The sequence below is a fragment of the Tenrec ecaudatus genome, chromosome 15 (assembly GCF_050624435.1).
Source record: "Tenrec ecaudatus isolate mTenEca1 chromosome 15, mTenEca1.hap1, whole genome shotgun sequence".
In the NCBI taxonomy this organism is placed as follows: domain Eukaryota; kingdom Metazoa; phylum Chordata; class Mammalia; order Afrosoricida; family Tenrecidae; genus Tenrec; species Tenrec ecaudatus.
Genome location: NC_134544.1, coordinates 50,586,353 through 50,604,723, shown reverse-complemented (window position 1 = coordinate 50,604,723; position 18,371 = coordinate 50,586,353). Strand labels below are relative to the sequence as shown.

The following is an 18,371-nucleotide window of genomic DNA, read 5'->3' as shown; positions in this document are numbered from 1 at the left end:
ACAGACAGCCTCATTTTCCTCCCTCACAGAACAGCTGATGGATCTGAAATTGAAACACTGGCTTTGCAGTTCGCGGCCAAATGCCTTACCCAAAGTGTCACCAGGACACCCCACTCTTGCAAAAGTGATCAACAACTTACATTTGTCAATGCAGTTACACTACACAACTAGTAGGTAGGGCTCATCACACAGAGAAGGCAATAAACAGATAACCCCTCCACTTCCAAAGGAAATAATTATTATACAATAAAGCAAAGATTAAAAATACAGCAAAATCCTCAAGCTTCAAGTGATTAATCATGATTATTGTAATCTTAGATACATTACATTACAGCAGCTTACCTAAGCCTTCAAGACATGCAATTTTTTTCGGTAAAACTTACAACCAGGAAAGCTTTATGGAGCAGTTCTACTCCGAGACACATGGGGTCACCATGAAGCAAAGACCCACTCCATGGCAGTCACCAGCAACAACAAACCTTTCTTCAGAAGTTTAAGTTAAACAAGATGAAAATTAATAGTGATCTCTTCTAAAAAGTCACAACCATTGAAAAACCTATAGGGTGCACATCTACTTTTCCTTCTTTTTTATTGTTTTATTGAGGGCTCTTACAGCTCTTAAGATGTAATTGATCCGTACATCAATTGTACCGATGACATTTGTATAAGTGTTGCATCATCCGTTTCAAAGTTGCTCCTTCCTATTTGAGCCGTTGGTATCAGCAGTTCTACTTTTCAACACATAGGGTCACCGAGAATAAGAAAGGAGTCCTTCTTGGGGAGGAGATGATCCAGTCAGGGTGTGATGTAGCAACGATGAAACATACAACTTTCCTCTAGCTCGTAAATTCTTCCTCCCCCCACCCTCCACCCCCAACTACCATGATCTCAGTTCTACCTTACAAATCTGGCTAGACCAGAGGATGTACACTGGTACAGATAGGAACTGGAAACACAGAGGATCCAGGACAGATGATACCTTCGGGACCAGTGGTGTGAGTGGCGATTCTGGAGGGTAGAGGGAGGGTGGGCTGGAAAGGGGGAACCAGTTTTAAGGATCTACATGTGACCTCCTCCCTGGGGGATGGACAACAGAAAAGTGAGTGAAAGGAGACGTCAGACAGGGCAAAATATGACATAATAATAATTTATAAATTATATCAAGGGTTCATGAGGGAGAAGGGAGGGAGGGGGAAAATAAGGACCTGATGCCTGGGGCTTAAGTGGAGAGCAAACGTTTTGAGAATGATGAGGGCAATGAATGTTCAAATGTGATTTACACAATTGATGTATGTATGGACCGTGATAAGAACTGTATGAGTCCCTAATAAAATGATTTTTAAAAAAGAAAGGTGTCCTTAAAAAAATTTTTTTTAAAGAAAAGAGTCCTTGGTACCTGGTTTTATATTGTTGCCTAAAGAATATTGTCTGCTTGTATTTGATCCTATGATTGAAAATGAATGAACTAGTGTACCCACTTTCTGGCCTCACTAAAGGTAACCGTTAGTGTTACAGAGATCACTGCCTCAAGTAAGCCGTGGAGAGAAGTTGAGGAGCAGTGGTGGCACCGCTAGAGTTTCTAAGAAAGACAATATACAGAAAGTCATGCACAATGTATAAGTGACTCTAAATTGTCAACCTTGCACTAAGATCTTAGCTTCTCGTCATTCTACAATAAAAAGAATCAGGTCTTAGAAAAATAAATAGAAAATTCTAGGTTGAAGCACAAAAATGTTCAAAAGGAATACGGAAAAAACATTTTCATGGTTCAAGAAAATGTTCAAAAAATAATCAAGATACATCAAAAAGCTTGAAGGATTCCGAGTGCCAAACTCTCAATTTCAGAATAGAAATAATGGAATAGCCTACATAATATAGTAAGAATCTCTACTTCCCTTCACAGGTACATACCATATATACTCATGTATAAGCCGAGTTTTTCAGCACAAAGGGTTTGGCTTATACACGGGTCAGTGGTACCCCAGCAAAGTGTAACATCTCACTGCCCCCCCCACCCCGATGTAATGGACAAGTGCACGCTATCTGGCGGGTGATTGCCGTTTCTCCACTGTTCATTCAAAGCCCCGCTAACACTGCAGGGCTTTGAATGTTTGTTTACTCACATCTAACCAATCAGAGCCATCCTATGACGTGGACACCTCCAATTCGCAGAAGCACTGTACTGATTCCCTTGCGCCGGCAGCTGAACTGGTAAGGATGTGTCTGTGGCTGCACTTCGTCTCTTCCCTCTGCTCTGTGTTAATTCACATCCTGCATCCCCCACCTGCATGGACCCCCCCCCCCCTTCCTCCTAGCTAACATGTCGAGGAGGGGGGACATTACCATGAAAGTTCTTTTTCAAAGTTTTGTTTTTTATCCTATGAGAAATGGATATTCTTGAACCAAAACAAAAATGCCAGTCATATGAGGCTGGTTTCAAAATGACGGTTGTGTCAAGAGCAGAAGACAGCAATAACAGTATTGCAAGTAGGGAATTTTGTGTTGACGAAAAGCAAATGAGGGAGTGGTGGAAAATGAAGGCTGACTTGGAACAGATTCTAAAAGTTAAAGAAGCTAGTCATGGTTTAACGTCTTTTTATGGGGCTCTAGAGAGAGAATTGTATACATGGATTATTGAGTTGTCGTCAAAATAGTTACTGCATAACACGCAAGGGAATCCGCATACATGCTCTACAAATGGCTAAGGATGACAAATATAAAGCACCAGACATTGAAAAATTTGCTGTGTCAGCAGGATGGTGTACCCGCTTCATGAATAGATTTGGCCTACTAAGTTTGAGACAAAGAACAAGGATTTCCCAGAAATTGCCACAAGACCTTAAAGAAAAATTATGTCATTCCAGTCATTTATTATAAAACAAAGGATTTATAATTATGACCTGGCAGGTATTGGGAATATGGATGAAACTGCCATGACTTTTGATCTTCCAAGCAACAGAACTGTGGCAAGTTTAGGAGAAAAAAACATTTTTCTCAAAACCACAGGAAATGAAAGAAAACACTTTACAGTTTTTCTATCATATTTGGCTAATGGAACTAAGCTGCATCCTGTCATTATTTTAAAAAGAAAGAGCTTGCCTAAAAAGATCAATTTCCCACCAAGAATTACTGTGAGTGCACATGTTAAAGGCTAGATGGATGAAGACGGAACAAAAAATTGGCTGGAAGAAATTTGGAACCGACCAGGGGCAGCCTTAAAGAAAAAGCCATCGTTACTTATTTGGCATATGTTCAGAGCCCACCTATAGGATGACATAAAAAATATTGGCAAAATCTAGTAAAGTTACGGTACTTTAGCTGTTATTCCAGGTGGGCTTACATCTGTACTGCAGCCTCTGGATGTATCTTTGAATAAGTCTTTTAAAGCCTGTTTGTGAAGGATGTGGCATGAATGGATGTCATCTGGTCAAGCCCAACTAACAAAAGGTGGAAATCTCATGAAACCTGACATAGAGTTCATAGCAAAGTGGGTTTGAGATGCATGGAAAGACATTTCAGAAGACATGGTGCGACGTGCCTTCCAGAAATGTAGTATTAGTAATGCTATGCATGGCAGTGAAGACTGCGCTTTGTATGAAAATGACAGCAGTGATGGTGATGACAGCGATCTCAGTGAGGACAGAGTCTATGATGACTTCACACCAGCTGAAGCTCTGCATTGGGATATGGATGATGATGAGGAGTCCAATTTTGAAGGATTTTAACTCTTTACATTTTAGCTTGGTTGCTGATTGAGCTCAGGGAGTTCATTGTTGATACCTTATTGTTTTTGTTGAACCTATTTTCCACTTACTGTGCTGGTTTACTAATGTTAAATGACTTGCTGTCCTTTTATTTATGTTTTTTATTTAAAATAAATATTTAAATACATTACCCCACTGATGTCTCAATGTTTAGTAATTTTATTTTCATTTGTTTTGATTATTGAAACTCACCAATAGCTTCTGCATTTTCCACCCTAGGCTTATACTCGAGTCAATCAGTTTTTCTGGTTTCCCAGGTAATCATTAGGTACCTCGGCTTATACTTGGGTCGGCTTATATTCGAGTACATACAGTAATTAATTAGGAGGTAAGGAATGAGAAATTGCTTCTACATATATGATTCCAAATAAATATAAAAGGAATGATGGATTTAATTGGCATTTAGCAACAAACAAAGTAGTACTGCTTCATGCAATAATCATTAGTGGATGCTAAAATGGGAAGGAAAGTATGATGAGAAACAGTGATTTTCAAGCAGGGCTTCAAAAACCAGTTCTTTCAAGCTCATTTATACACGGGTCAGTGGTTTGAAGAAACCAAACTTTTTTTTTTTTAAATTGGGGTAGAACCAGAATGATAACCAGAACAAGAAGTATTACTATTTAAAATGTTGCTAGAAACTCAATCTCCCTTTTCGAAAACAAGGACAGTATACATGTTGCATAGCAATCAAATCTCTTGCCCAAAGTATTTAGTATGTTGAGCAGAGTCGGAAACAGGAGCAGCTAAAAGATGGTGGCCAATCACTACCCTGTGATGAGTGTTGTTCTCCACAGTCCTGCCAAGAATCCACGCTCATGCATCAGACTCATGAAAGGACTCATTTTACTCTTCTCAGCTTCACATTGCAGGTCTTCAACCTGTAATTATTTCCACTTTGGCTCTCCTTCTGGATCACTCAAAAATTTTAAATCCTCATGTTTTCTGTTTCATTGGCTATCACAGAATTGGTTTGAAGCCATGTGAAGATCTAGTGACGTCTCCTCAACAAGATACATATTTAAAGGGAAAAGGGAAAAAATTAGTAACTTTGCCATGGGGAAACTGACATGCATCACCTTAATGAAAAGATCATAAATATAACCAAGATTGGAATATACTGATATAAAGGCAGCTACTGGGGATGCACTGAAGACACATCGTCTATGGCACTACCTACCAAAAATGCATGATCAAAATCTAACCACAGGGAAACACCAGTCAATGAAGAGCAGTCCACAGAATGTCTACATCACAAAAGAGACTCAGATAAAAGCACACTAAAGAGACAGGACAACTAAATGTCACTCAGAACCTATGCTGTACCACAGAGAAGGAAGGAGGGGAGGGAGGGAGGGAGGGAAACAAAGAATACATTAATGGGATAAATGGCACAAGCTAAATACCTTAACAATTACACTGGGTTTTTTAAAAATGTATACTTGCTTTTAGGAAATACACACTAATGTAAGAAAGAGAATATAACTAATAGTCTCTACTAGTCAAGAGCAAAGGACAAAGAAATCAAAGTCTCAGAAAGGAAACTAATCAGAACAGTAGCCTGTGCTTGACTAGCACTGCTGATTGTGTTAAGTGAGCCAAATAGAATGGGCCCTAATTTTAAATATATAACATCTTGATATATAAAGTGTGTAGTGTTTTGTAAGCTATGCAACAAAAAAAACACAGAAATCCAATTCTTTAAAAGTCCAGACTTGGACCACGTGAGACTACCAGGTTCCCTGAAATTACCAACCTGAGATACTCTTAAACCCTGAATCAAAACTATGCCAAGATCACCTCCTTGTGAAGTAACATATTGGCCCAGTGAATAAAGAGTATTACCCCTAAGTAAGGTCGCTCATTCACTGCCATTGGGTCCATTAGGACTCAGAGAAACCCTATAGGACAGCATACAACTGCCCCTGTGGGTTTCCAAGACTATAACTCTTTCTCAGAGTACAAAGCCTCATCTTTCTCCCATGGAGCAGTTGGTAGTTTCGAACTGCTGACCTATGGTTAGCAGCCCCAATGCATAACCTTTATGCCACAAGGGCTCCTGACATAAATAAGGTGACCCCATTAAAAAATTAAGTTGCATGAACTCAAGTAGTGAAACCCCAAGACTATACCCCTTAGTTCCACTAACCCTCTAGAAATGAAATCACCCCCAATTTCAGCCAACAACAGACAGGTCTCTAAGGGAACAGGAACGCTAGTAAGGTGCACACACCTTAGAATAATCAGCCATTTGAGATCAAAAGAGCAGCATTTACCCACAACGTACCACATGTACTCGTGTATACGTGGAGATTTTCAGGATTATTTTGCAGTTTTGTGGTAAAATTAGGTGCCTCAGTTGATATTCGGGTCAGCTTATATGCAAGTACACACAATATAGAAGGTTTAGGAAAGAAAATAAGAAACACAGGGAACAAGTGGGATTGCAATGAATACGATGAAATAAACTGTGTATGATTATTGAACGCAAAACGAATAAGCTCTGTCAACCTTCACCCAGTTTACAATGAGAACAGGGGGGCAAGTAACCCTGTGCAATGAATACTACGCTCCCTTAAATAATCAAATACATGTGACCAAATCCGTCCACATTTACCCTAAAACAAAGATGCTTAGAAAGGGCAAGGAAAGCTAAACTAATGGAAGCTGACCTAACAGAAAGGAAATGATGAGAACATGAACACACTGTGGAAGATATAACCAACATAATGCACCAATGCACGCTAACAACTGTTAAATGGGAGCATAGCTATTCAACTTTCACACACACATAATAAAATCTTTTTAATAGTTGCCCTGTAGAGGAGAAATAAGATTGAAAAGCCGTGACCTAATTTTAACTCTACAAAGTGTGTTTTTTATAGTGACCCTATACATTTTTAATTTTAAATAATTTCTAGACGAAGTAATGAGGAGAGATTCTAAATTAGATAACCACCTAAACCAGTTATCAGGAAAAAAAATCAATCAACTCCAGCTCATGGCTATCTCATCTGAGTCAGGGCAGAAAACCTGTGGTCCACAGGTTTTCAAAAACTAGTGTCTTTCTTTCAATACTCTGGCAAAAGTTGAATCTCCAACCTTTTCAATTATCAGCTCCGCCTAGGAACCATTAAGCGAGAGTGAAAATTAGAAAAAGGGTAACTCAAATAATAGCAAGACACCAGCATAACCATGAAAGCCTGCAGAACAAGTGAGGTTGGCTGGAAACTTCAGTCTGCGAGGAGACTCCCAGTGAGCGCTCTAGGAAAAACACATTGCCTCCAACAACGGGGAGAATAAAATATTCCATGGCTGCACTAACCGCCACCAGATACATTGGTTATTCTGCACCTAAAGGTGGCTAGTCCGCTGTGAATTCCAAAGACTTTGTAGGATGAGAAGAACAGCGAATAGCTCATTAACATTTTTATGTAAGTATTTTTTTAAACTGTTATCCAGTTTACCTGTGACTCATAGCAACCCAATTGGACAGAGTAGAAATGCCCCCAAAAGGCTTCCAAGGCACAGCAGCCCGTGGGTGCGAGGTGCCACACTTTCAGTTAGCAGCCGGGGGAATGTTTGAAGCATGGCACCACCAGGACTCCTTCGTGTTATGATGATTGCAGAAAGAAATGCATTTTGGAAGTCCTGGACTAGATAAACTGTATTATTAAAATTGATTGTAATGGTTTCTCTTTCTTTTTTTTAATATTGCTCTAAGAAAATTTGGGGCAGTAGCTATTCTTTGGTAGAATCCTCCCTTTCCAAGCAGGGCCCCAGGTTTGAGTCTCTGCCTATGTCCCTCATGGACAGTCACCACCCATCTTTCAGCAAAGGCTTGAGTGTTGCCATGATCTAGAGCAGGTTTCAGGTGAGCTTCCAGACACACAGACTATCTTCTTCAGAAAATCATTCAATGAAAATCGTATGGATCAGAGTAGTCTATTCTCAACAAATCATGGAGAGGTCACAACTTCAAGTGGTACATGGGTTGCCATGATATGAATCTGATTTGATGGCCATTAATAGCATCTGCATTCTTTAATTAAATTATCATTGGATGTGTAGTTCACATACTATTTCTTTTAGACAGTGCTAATGTAGAAATTTTTGATAAAACATTCAACGTATTGCACAATATCAGATTCTATTAGGAGATACCATTTACTTAAGACAAACCATTTCAAAATAAGACTCTGGTCCTTATGAACGATATTCAATTCCATACTTCTTAAATAAAAGCATTGTTTTTTCAACCACGTATATATCTATATCTATATGTGTATATATATATATATATATATCAACACCATATGTGATTTAACTTTTCCACGTTAGATTCCATATACAATGTAATGTCCTTATTTTACAAGGCAAAAAACTAATACTTGTTCAATCCTAAAGAGAAAAATTTTTGCATGAAAAAAATTAAAAACATGACATTGCTTTGTCATAACTCACACTGTCCGATGTCTCTTTTCACCCATTTTTCTGTTGTCCGTCCCCCAGGGAGGTTATATATATGCTTGCTTGTCATCGATTCCCCCTTCCCACCCCACCCTCATCCATCCTCCTGGTATCACCACTCTTAGCACTGGTCCTGAAGGAATCATCCATCCTAGATTTCCTGTGTTTCCAGTTCCTTTCTGTACCAGTGTACATCCTCTGGTCTAGCCAGATTTGTAAGGTAGAACTGGGATTATGATAGTTGGGGGGGAGGAAGCATTTAAGAACTAGAGGAAAGTTGTATGTTTCACAGTTGCTACACTGCGTATAATTTATAAATCATCAAGGGTTCATGAGGGAGGGAGGAATGGGGAGAGGGGGGGAAATAAAGATATGATACCAAGGGCTAAAGCAGAAAGCAAATGTTTTGAGGATGATGATGGCAACAAACGTACAAATGTGCTTGATATAATCTATGTATGGATTGTTATTGAGCTTTAAGAGTCCCTAATAAAATGATTTTTTTTTAAAAAAACATGACATTGTTTGCGAGGCGTAAAGTGAAAACAGATGCGTATGAACTGACCTATAAGTGCGGTTTACCCATACAATAGAAAGTCTCACAAAATGAATACGTTACTGATAAAAGCTACCACCTGGATGAATTGGGAAACATGAAGTCAGACACATTCTCTATTTATATAAAACATACACAACGGGTAAATCTACGCCAAAAGGAGATTAGTGGTTGCCTGGGTCTGAGGAACAGAGGGAATGAAATGAGAATTGTTGCTAATGGGTTGGAGATTGGGCAGAGGAAGTTTGAGAGGAAAATGGTAAATAATTTACTGTGGTAATAGTTACACAACTCTGTGAATCTAAGGCTTTATATTCCCATAGAGAACTATAGTCTGGGAAACCCACAGGGGCAGTTCTACCCTGTCCTACAGGGTCACTGTGAGTTGGAATCAACTCAAGGACAGAGAGTTACTAAATTGCATACATTAAACAAATGAGCTGTAGGTATATAAACTATACCTCAAGCTTGATGGTTTAAGTAAAGTGAAAAAAACCCAGAAAAATCAATATGAAATTTCATAGTAATCTTACTGAGAACACTCTGAGGTCTTTCCTTTATTTTGATAGTCCATTATACACTGAATAAGATGGTTATTTTCATCCAACATCTGAAATAAAATGAAAAAATAGTTTATTACAAGTTTAATACATCAAGTAAAATAAAAACTAGAAAATTGGGAGGTAGGGGGATAATTAATGTATTTTAAAAGAACTTTAGAGTATAAAGATACCCTAACAATATCCTGTTATCCCAAAGGAATCAATACACAAAATTTTAAAAACATTAAACATGGTAATACAAAAATTAAATTTCCTTAATATTACTTTTCATTAAATATTGCTATCAGCTGCTGCAACATATACATATTACATGTGTGTTATAAAGCAAATACACATGTAACATATATTTTAATTCATTTTAATAACTTATAGGAAGATGAATGAATTCCATTTTATCATACCAAATATTATATACTAAACTTTTAAAAATCTACTGAAAAAATAACAAAATGTACTGTAAGTACAACACTTTCAAAGTTTATTTTTTTCCTTCAGATTTCTTGAAACACTATACCTATGAAAAAGCCGAATCCACTCGGGCCTTTCATCTTCTTAATATGTAGTTCACCACAGAAAATGGTTATCTTACACCTTAGGATGAGAGCTTGTTAAATCCACAATTCTTTTAATAACTCTATTCCAAGATTCTCGAATACTTAATTCTCCTTGTCATATGAGAAGATTTAGCTAGTTATGACAAGTTAAGAGACAAAGTAAGCTTTGCATCACATGCATGAAAAATTCCATCTAGGAGGTATGACTTTATTTAAGGGTATGACTTTATTTAAGGTATGACTTTATTTAACTCATCCACGTGAAGAGGCATTGAGGAAATGGTCCTATCTGGAAAGCCAGTTCATTTCAGTACCAGCTTTACTACCAGAATGATACACTTAACTTCCTAAACTCATTTTTCTGTAAAATAAGGGGCTAAAAATAGTATTTCTTGTAAACTTCCAGATACCCATCAATGAAAAACCGAGGTAGAACAAAACACCATAATCATTCTCTCACAATAATAGGTAGTAACTCTCTTAATAAGTAAGATCTATTTAACCTTAACTTTTTCTACATGTATGTCTTCACTTGCTAGAAAAAATATTAATATGCTCATCTAATAACTACAGTTATGTCTTACATAGAATTCTAGGATGTTCCCCAAAAGTTGCCCCTACTACAACGCATTACTAACAACTTCACAATTTATCTTTTCAGTGTATTCCTCAACCTAACATATTTCACCTTTACAAACCAATCCCTCACATTGTAGAAAACGACAATTCGAAATCCATTTTGTCTTCTCATCTAAGGATGAAAAATAAATGATCGACATCTTTAAATGAAAAAAAATATCGTTTAATGTATAGATTGTAACAAGAGTTGAAAGAGCCCCCAATAAAATAATTTTTTAAACTCTCTTTTAAAAGAGAAATTTATAGGAAAAACCTGTAAAATTTATTGGGAAAAAAATCTAGAAAAACTCAGACCTTCTACATCCCTGAAAGAAAAAGAAATGGGAATTCCTTCAGATACAGGATGTGCGTATGTGTATGCGCACGTGTCTGCCGGGCTGCAGACTTAGCCCTGTATTCGTTAAGGAGCCCTGCATTTCCATTCACAGCCAAATCGTTTATTCATAAACTAAAGCAACAGTTGGGCAAATGTCAAATGCCCAGCTACAAAGACCTGACAGTAAACAAAAGCCGATTAGCATACTATAATGCGGATACAATGTGTCCTGAGATACACTTTTCTTCTACTTTCATTCTCACTTCGGTGCTTAAGGCCAAGGTGAAAGTTATGGTAAGCTGCTAATTTTCAGTAGTAATGTGTCTGGCTGGCTGAATTAAATTTAGAATGCTGCCTCGGTCATAGGTAACCAGGGGCAGAGCACAATAAAGAACCTTTGTGTCCCCAACTGGCGGCCACCCGACAGCGACAGTGGTCGCATTACCCATCCAAGGGGGACGCAGTTATTTGTCACAAATTAGCATTTGCCACGATTATCTTGAGTTTGTACCCCTAGACTGTATGCTCCATGTGGGCAAGGATCGTGCCCCGCCGAGGCAGCTTCAGCGACCCAAACGGGGACTCAGTATTTGCTCCTGATGCACCTCCGTCCAGAGGACTCCCAAGGGAACCCCGAAGTCCGCAGGCTCTCCCTCGAGGACCCCTCAGGTGCCCAGCGGCGGCCCCGGGGTTCTCCAGGGACCTCCCCAACTCGGTCGCAGTTTGGGGGGCGCGAGGGGCGGGGGTGCGATCAGTGTGCTGACTTTACCCCGGCCTCGGGCGACCCCAGGTCGGGACTGCAGAGCGGCGGCGGCGGCGACGCCAAAGTAACTCGGGAGCGAGGGGCAGGGGCGCGGGGGGCGCCGACCCCCAGGAACAGGCCGGCCCCGCCCGGCCCCGCCGCCGGGCGCACGCGCCCCGCCGCCCGAACGCCGCCCCATCCCCGGAGAAACCGGGCAGCGGCTCCGCGGGCTTTTGTGCCCGGAGGAAAGGGCCTAAGCGCGCGAGGACTCCGCCAGAAGCCGCGCTCGCCCAGTTCGCCGCGCACTCGGGGCTCGGCGGCTCGGCTCGCGGCTCCGGCTCCCGCACAACTGCTTCCCCGAAGGCCCGCCTCCGCCCCCGGCCCGGCCGACTCCCGCCGGCCCGGGCCCCGGCCCCGGCCGCTCCCAAAGACGGGGCGGCCGGCCCTGGCACCCCCGGCCCGCGAGGCTTCACCTTCTGAATGGCGGCGGGGGTGATCTCGCCCTTGCCTCGCTGCCTCGGGGCTGCGAACGCCACGGACATGTTGCCGCCGTCACCACTACCGCCGAGTCCCGAGCGCTCCGCGGGGACAGCAAACTGGGGAAAGACGCCGGCCTCCCCGGGCCGAACCACCTCGGGAAAGAACAGGGGGGAGGCTTCCATCCCGAACAGCCCGTCAGCCGGCCCGGGCCCAAGAAGAAAGCGGGGCCCGTGAACGTCTTCTCTCCGTTGGTCGCTGGCCACCGCGGGGACAGTGGAAACGCCCTAGTTCTGGAGCTTCCCTGCATCCCGCAAGCTCTTTTCCCCGCGCCTCCCCCGCGCTCTGGCGCCAATGGTAGCGTCGCGCCCCAGCCCCCCCTCCGCTCCAGCGATTCAGGAAATGGTCCCGCCGCCGCGGGCGGGCGAGCGAGGCCGGGCAGCCCCTGTCACAGGAAATGCGAGCGGCCCGGCCGGCCCGCCCCTCGCGCGCGCTGGCAACTGGCCTCCCTCCCCGGCGCGCCCGAGAGACCTGCCGACTGACTGCGTTCTGTGCTCTGCCCTCGACCTAGCTTCGTTTTCCCAACTCCCTTCTCACCCCACCCCCCGAGGGAAGTGGCCGCCCGGACCTGTCCGGGTCCTGGCCACCGGGCGAGGCGAGCATCCCGCGGAATCGGAAAGAGGGGACCTGGACCTCGGAGTTGGCTCAAACTTGGACAGCATCCCCCGAGATGAAGCAGAGATCGATGGGCTCCGTGGCCGCGGATTCGCTGGTTTAAACGGCTGGGCGACGCCCCAAACGCGCACCTCCAAGTCCACGGTCTCGCACTCACACAAAGTGTAGCTTAACTTACAGCTAGAAAGTGAACCTGACTCAAAATGAGGAACTCAAGGGCGATCGAGCAACTTGACTAGAGAGGCCAGAGGAAAGCATCACTTGGGACAAGCCCTTGGGCGAAGTGATTCCCACTGAAGCATTTGTAATTAATTTTTGAAACGGGGCACCTGCAAGGGCTCCTCTTTAAAGGTATATTTCGTTGTTGTTAGTTGCCCTGGAGTTCATTCCAACTAATGGAGACTCAAAAGTGTGCAGAATAGAATTGTTCCTTAGCGTTTTCAAGGCTCTGACCTTTCAGGGTCAGATAAGCAGTGTTGTCTTGACACACGGAGTTATGGAAACAGCTTTTGCCATTTAGCCACTGTTGAGAGGATTCTGACTCATGGGGACCCTACAGGACAGTGCCATAAGATTACCCAGGCTATAATCGTGATGAAAGCCGACTGCCATATCTTTCTCCCTGCCAAGGAGGCTAGTGTGCAACACCCGGTGGGGTTCTACCTGGGACTCCATCTGTATTTCACCAAATGGTCAACAATGGCTTAGCGATTCAAACCCCAGTAACCAAATATTTAACAACTTGACCGCTGCCCTGATCTAATGATTTGTAAATTAGGTCGAATGTGCCAAGCTTCAAGTCAACAGTGGGGGTAAAAAACGTTTTCAAGTTATGGAAGCAACAAAAGTAAATGTGAATAATACGTTGCTGTAGTTGGTTTTTACTCTGTCAACGCGAACGTTCACAGGGGTCGCTATGAGTTGAAATCATCGTAACAGCAAGAAGTTTGATTCTTGGGTTTATAACCTAGAAGACAATTTTATGTAAAATATTAATGTGGCTCAAAAACCAGCCCTTCAATTTATTATACAGAATAAACTTAAAAATTATATTTTTAAACATTTCCAATAGATGTTCTTTACAAAAGTTATGAGTTTCATTAATTCAACAAGTACTCAGTTTGTGCTAGGCTCTAAAATAACCACCTATCAAACAAGTCCACACAACTTCGACATAGAATTTGCTTTCAAAGAACGAATATTCTATTAGGGCTGACAGAAGCATAAAAGTATATATATACATATATATAGGCACACTTAAATGTATATATATGACTTTACACACACACATATATATATTTACTTATGGAAGAAACTTGGTGCCTATTCTGAAATTAATAGAAATTCTTCTTAATTTTTATATGATTACATTAAATTCAAATATACCAGAATACTTCAAGGGTTAAAAAAGCAGAGAATTACATTTATAAATATATATATGTACGACTTTACAAACATCCATCTTTCATAGGATATATATGGGTAAATGATTTTACATATGTTCATATATATGTATATATACTTTCTATGTCTATAAAGTCCTATGAAACACAAGATATTGAGAGAGACTAGCAGGAGTGAAGATGGGAAGTTCTCAGGATTATCATTAAACTAAGACTAAAGGATGGAAAGACCCAGTATACCCTAAGAATAAGGGGAAGATAACTAATAACTCTAGCAATGAGTATAATTATTCTAATAAATTTAATTCTGTACTACCCAAACTCTTGAAGAAGGAAATCTGGTATATTTGAATTTAGTATAATATCAAATTGGAAAGAATTTCTATTGATTTCAGAAAAAAAACAAGTCTCTTCCATCACCATTTGTCCAATACCAGCTGTCTTTGACTGGATTCTCTAGAGAAGCAAAACCACTGAAACTTACCTATGTATATATACAGAGAGGAGTATATCAAGGAAACAGCTCACATAGTTGTAGAGGTGGGAAAGTTCCAAGTTAATGGGCCAGATGTCAGGCTGGAGGCTTCTCCTGACTCACACAGCTACAGGGGCTGACAAACCCAAGATCACCAGGTCATAGGCAGACTTCTGGCTGCAGAGGCAATAAGATCCAAAGCTAGCAAATATGATGATAGGCTGCTGACAATTCCCAGTATCAGCAAGCAATACAGCATGCCGCTGTTATTAAATTTGGCTCAAGTCCAAAGAACCAGAGGTTAGATGATGAGCCAGCTGTAGAATCAAGACCTACCCAAAGTAAGGAAGCTTCTCCACCGCGTCTTATTGGAAGCAGCCCACACCCTTAGGGAGATCTCATTATGGAGATTGCTGGGCCTTAACTGCCAGCAATCCTGAGAATCCTGGCTCAGCCAAGTTGACACAAACCTTTAACTATCACCTTTGGTATCCTTCATTCTGTCTTGATGTCTAAGTTGAGTTCCTTTGAGCAATTTTTTCACTAGGAAAAATTTTACCACCCCAGAACAGTCCACTTTGCTTTTTTCAAGCCAATATGAAAAATAAAATTTCCCGGACTTTTTGTGTCCTTTTAAATTACAAAATGAAAAAAAATAAAAAATAAAATAAATTACAAAATGAACCAATAGGTAAAATACCTTTCCTCTTATTGGATTACCTGTAACACAAAAACTGCTTTTAAAACAAGCAAACAAGACAGTTGCTGTGTAATCGATTCTGGCTCACGGCAACCCCATGTGTGCAAGAAACTGTGTTCCACGGGGTTGAGAATGCTCTGACCTTTCATAACAAATCACCAAGCCTTTCTCCAGAGATACTGCTGGCTGGATTTGAGCCAATAGCCTTTCTTTAGTTGAGTGCATCATTATTTGTACCATCCAGGACTCTGACAGGAACTATCAGCGTAGATCGCATATCTGCTTACAATATGCCTCCAAAGTCAAGGTCTATATGATATTTACATTTTTAAGAGCAACATGAATCAGTGAGGGCATTCATCTATATTTCTATATTCCAGCTTTAAAAAATTCCAAGCAGGACTTTTTTTCCAGAAATGTCTCTAGTGTTCCTCTTTTGTTCAAATGAGATTTTACCAACACCATGAATGGAATTCAACTGGGAACATTGCACAAGTTCCCCTGAGGAATTTATTCCTTGCAGGAGTGGGTGACCTTATCCTGTCAAAGGCTATTTGGATATTTATAACATCTTAATTGAACAGGAGCTAAAGCAAATGGCAGAAATTATGAAGTCAAAGAACTGAATAGAAAATTTGAAAGCCAGCTCATGAAGGCAAAGTAAAATATTATGAAATGTGCAAAGAGACCTAGAGTTAGAAAACCAAAAAGAAAGAACACACTCAACCTATCTAAAACTGAAAGACCTCAAGAAAAATTCAAGCCTCAAGCTGCAATATTTTCAGATTCTATGGACAAATGTTGCCTAATGCAGTAAACATCAAAAGAAGATGCAAAAGAGTCCACAGAGTCACTGCACCAAAAAGAACTAGTCAACATTCCACCATTTCAGGAGGTAACAACTGAGCAAGAACCAATGGTATTGGAAAAATGGAAAGAAATTCAGCTTCACTGAAGGCATTAACCAAAAACAAGACTCCAGGAATTGGTTGACTACTCAGTGAAAAATTTCAACAGGCTGATGAAGCACTGCGAGCACTCAGTCATCAATTTAGAAGACAGCTACTTGGCCAATTGACTGGAAGAGATCCATACTGAGATCCACCATTCCAAAGAAAGGTGACCAACAAAATGCTCAAATTATAGGACAATATCATTAATATCACACGCAAGTCAAATTTTACTGAAGATCACCCAACAATGGTTGCAGCAGTATATTGATGGAGCTACCAGAGGTTCAGGGAAGATTCAGAAGAGGATGAGGAACAAGGGATAATATCATTGCTGATGGCAGATGAAACTTTGCTGAAAGCAGAGACTACCAGAAAGGTGTTTATTTGCTTGTATTTTATTGAAAAACTAAGGCATTCAACTGTGTGGATCATGAAAAAAAATAACTATGAATAACCAGAAGAATGAGAATTTCAGAACATTTCATTGTGCAGCTTGCAGACAAAACAAGGAAATACTTCATGGTTTAAAAGTAGGGAAAGTGTGTGTCAGAGTGTATCCTCTCACTAATTTATTCAACTTTATGCTGTGTAAATCCTCAGAGAAACCAGATTATATGATGGAAGTGTGTTAGGGTTCTCTAGAGAAACAAAACCAGGACACTTATAATTTTATATATATGAATAGATATATACAACAGGAAGGAATATAAAAGCTATTAGCCAACACAGCAGTACAAAGGGCTCAGTTCAACTCACTTTGATGGAACAGTTAATATTCTGGAAGTCCTTCAACTGATGAAGGCCACTGGATCCAAGGTCAAGGAAGCAGATGGCTGAGTCTCCCATAGGGCAATGCAGGCAGTCCAGTCACAGGCAGCAAACAACAGGGTGGGTGACCACCAGTCAGGAAGATGACAAGGTCTGACAGTCCCAAACTCAAAGATGTATACACCAGCAGCTGGCAAAGCAGGGCTCGAAGGAATCTCTAGCTCTAGTGACACCATCCACAGGTTGGCATCCCACAAGTACTGTACCTCATGAGTCGAGGCAGAGAACTAGTCGCCGCACACTGATCCAATCACCAGAGAGCAAGAGAGAGAGGAGGGGCTCGCCGATCCATTTATCTCTCTGCCTTCCACTCAAACTGTGACCTTATTATTCCCACACGTTCTTATTGGCCAGGTTGGCACAATAAACCTAGCTAACACAGGAGGCTTTCAAAATTTAGGAGCCCTTTTGGAAATGATGATGGCAACATACATACAAATTGATTAATACAACCGATGTATGGATTGTTAAAATATCTGTAGGAGCCTCCAATAAAATGATTTCTTAAATTTTTTTCAATTAAAAAACCCCGATATGGGGGAAAGATAACTAACCTATGACATCATTTTCTTCTTCACTTATATTTCTTAAGAGAGAGGAAGCTAAAGCACAGACTGAGTGATAGCAAGAGTGAGAGGGAAAGAGTACTGGAATCCCCAGCATTTAGTTAAGAAAGAAATGGAGCTCGGATAGGAAGAAAGAAGTACATCTGGGAAATAATTCTGGTGGCTTTAAAATGAGGTATCTGAGTATCTAGGAAAATCAGTCCCATTATTTAGACTAGTCTTTGACACATATAAAAATAAACTTAAGGTTAAGATGTTTCCCTATGTATTACTGGCTACACAAAGCATTTGAGTATACAAATCATAACAAATTCTGAATAATGTTGACAAATAAATGATGTAAGAGTTAAGATTTTGTGTCATCTTGGCTGGGCCTAGATTCTTAGTGACTTAATATTTAAGAGCTAATAGTCCCCCATAATGAGACATAACACAATATATGGAAAGGTTTGCTTTTTATTGGGTCTGAAGCCTGCATCTGGCCCATCATCTGAGCTGTGGTTTTTTGGACTTGAGACAGAAGCCTACCATGTTGCCTGCTGATCCTGGCAATCAGTAGCAGCATGCCATTTTACCTGTCAACCATGAATTCATTCAACCCTGCAGCCAGAAGCCTACCATTTGATGTGCTAATCTTGGGTTATCAGCCCTTGAAGCTTCTTAAGTCAAGAGATGTCTCCAGTCTGACAT

At 40.9% G+C, this 18,371-nt stretch overlaps 1 protein-coding gene across 2 annotated transcripts in view; it reads right to left on the bottom strand.

The window, feature by feature from the left end:
- Positions 1-12,235, bottom strand: part of SS18 (SS18 subunit of BAF chromatin remodeling complex) — an 88,326-nt gene extending 76,091 nt beyond the window's left edge. For both annotated transcript variants that reach the window (XM_075532476.1, XM_075532477.1), the window contains exons 1-2: positions 12,078-12,235; positions 9,324-9,400 (exon numbers count right to left, since the gene is read on the bottom strand). In XM_075532476.1, coding sequence (XP_075388591.1) covers positions 9,324-9,400; positions 12,078-12,146 — 146 coding nt within the window. In that variant the 5' untranslated portion in view covers positions 12,147-12,235. The remainder of the gene's footprint in view (positions 1-9,323; positions 9,401-12,077) is intronic.
- Between the last annotated feature and the right edge of the window lie 6,136 nt (positions 12,236-18,371).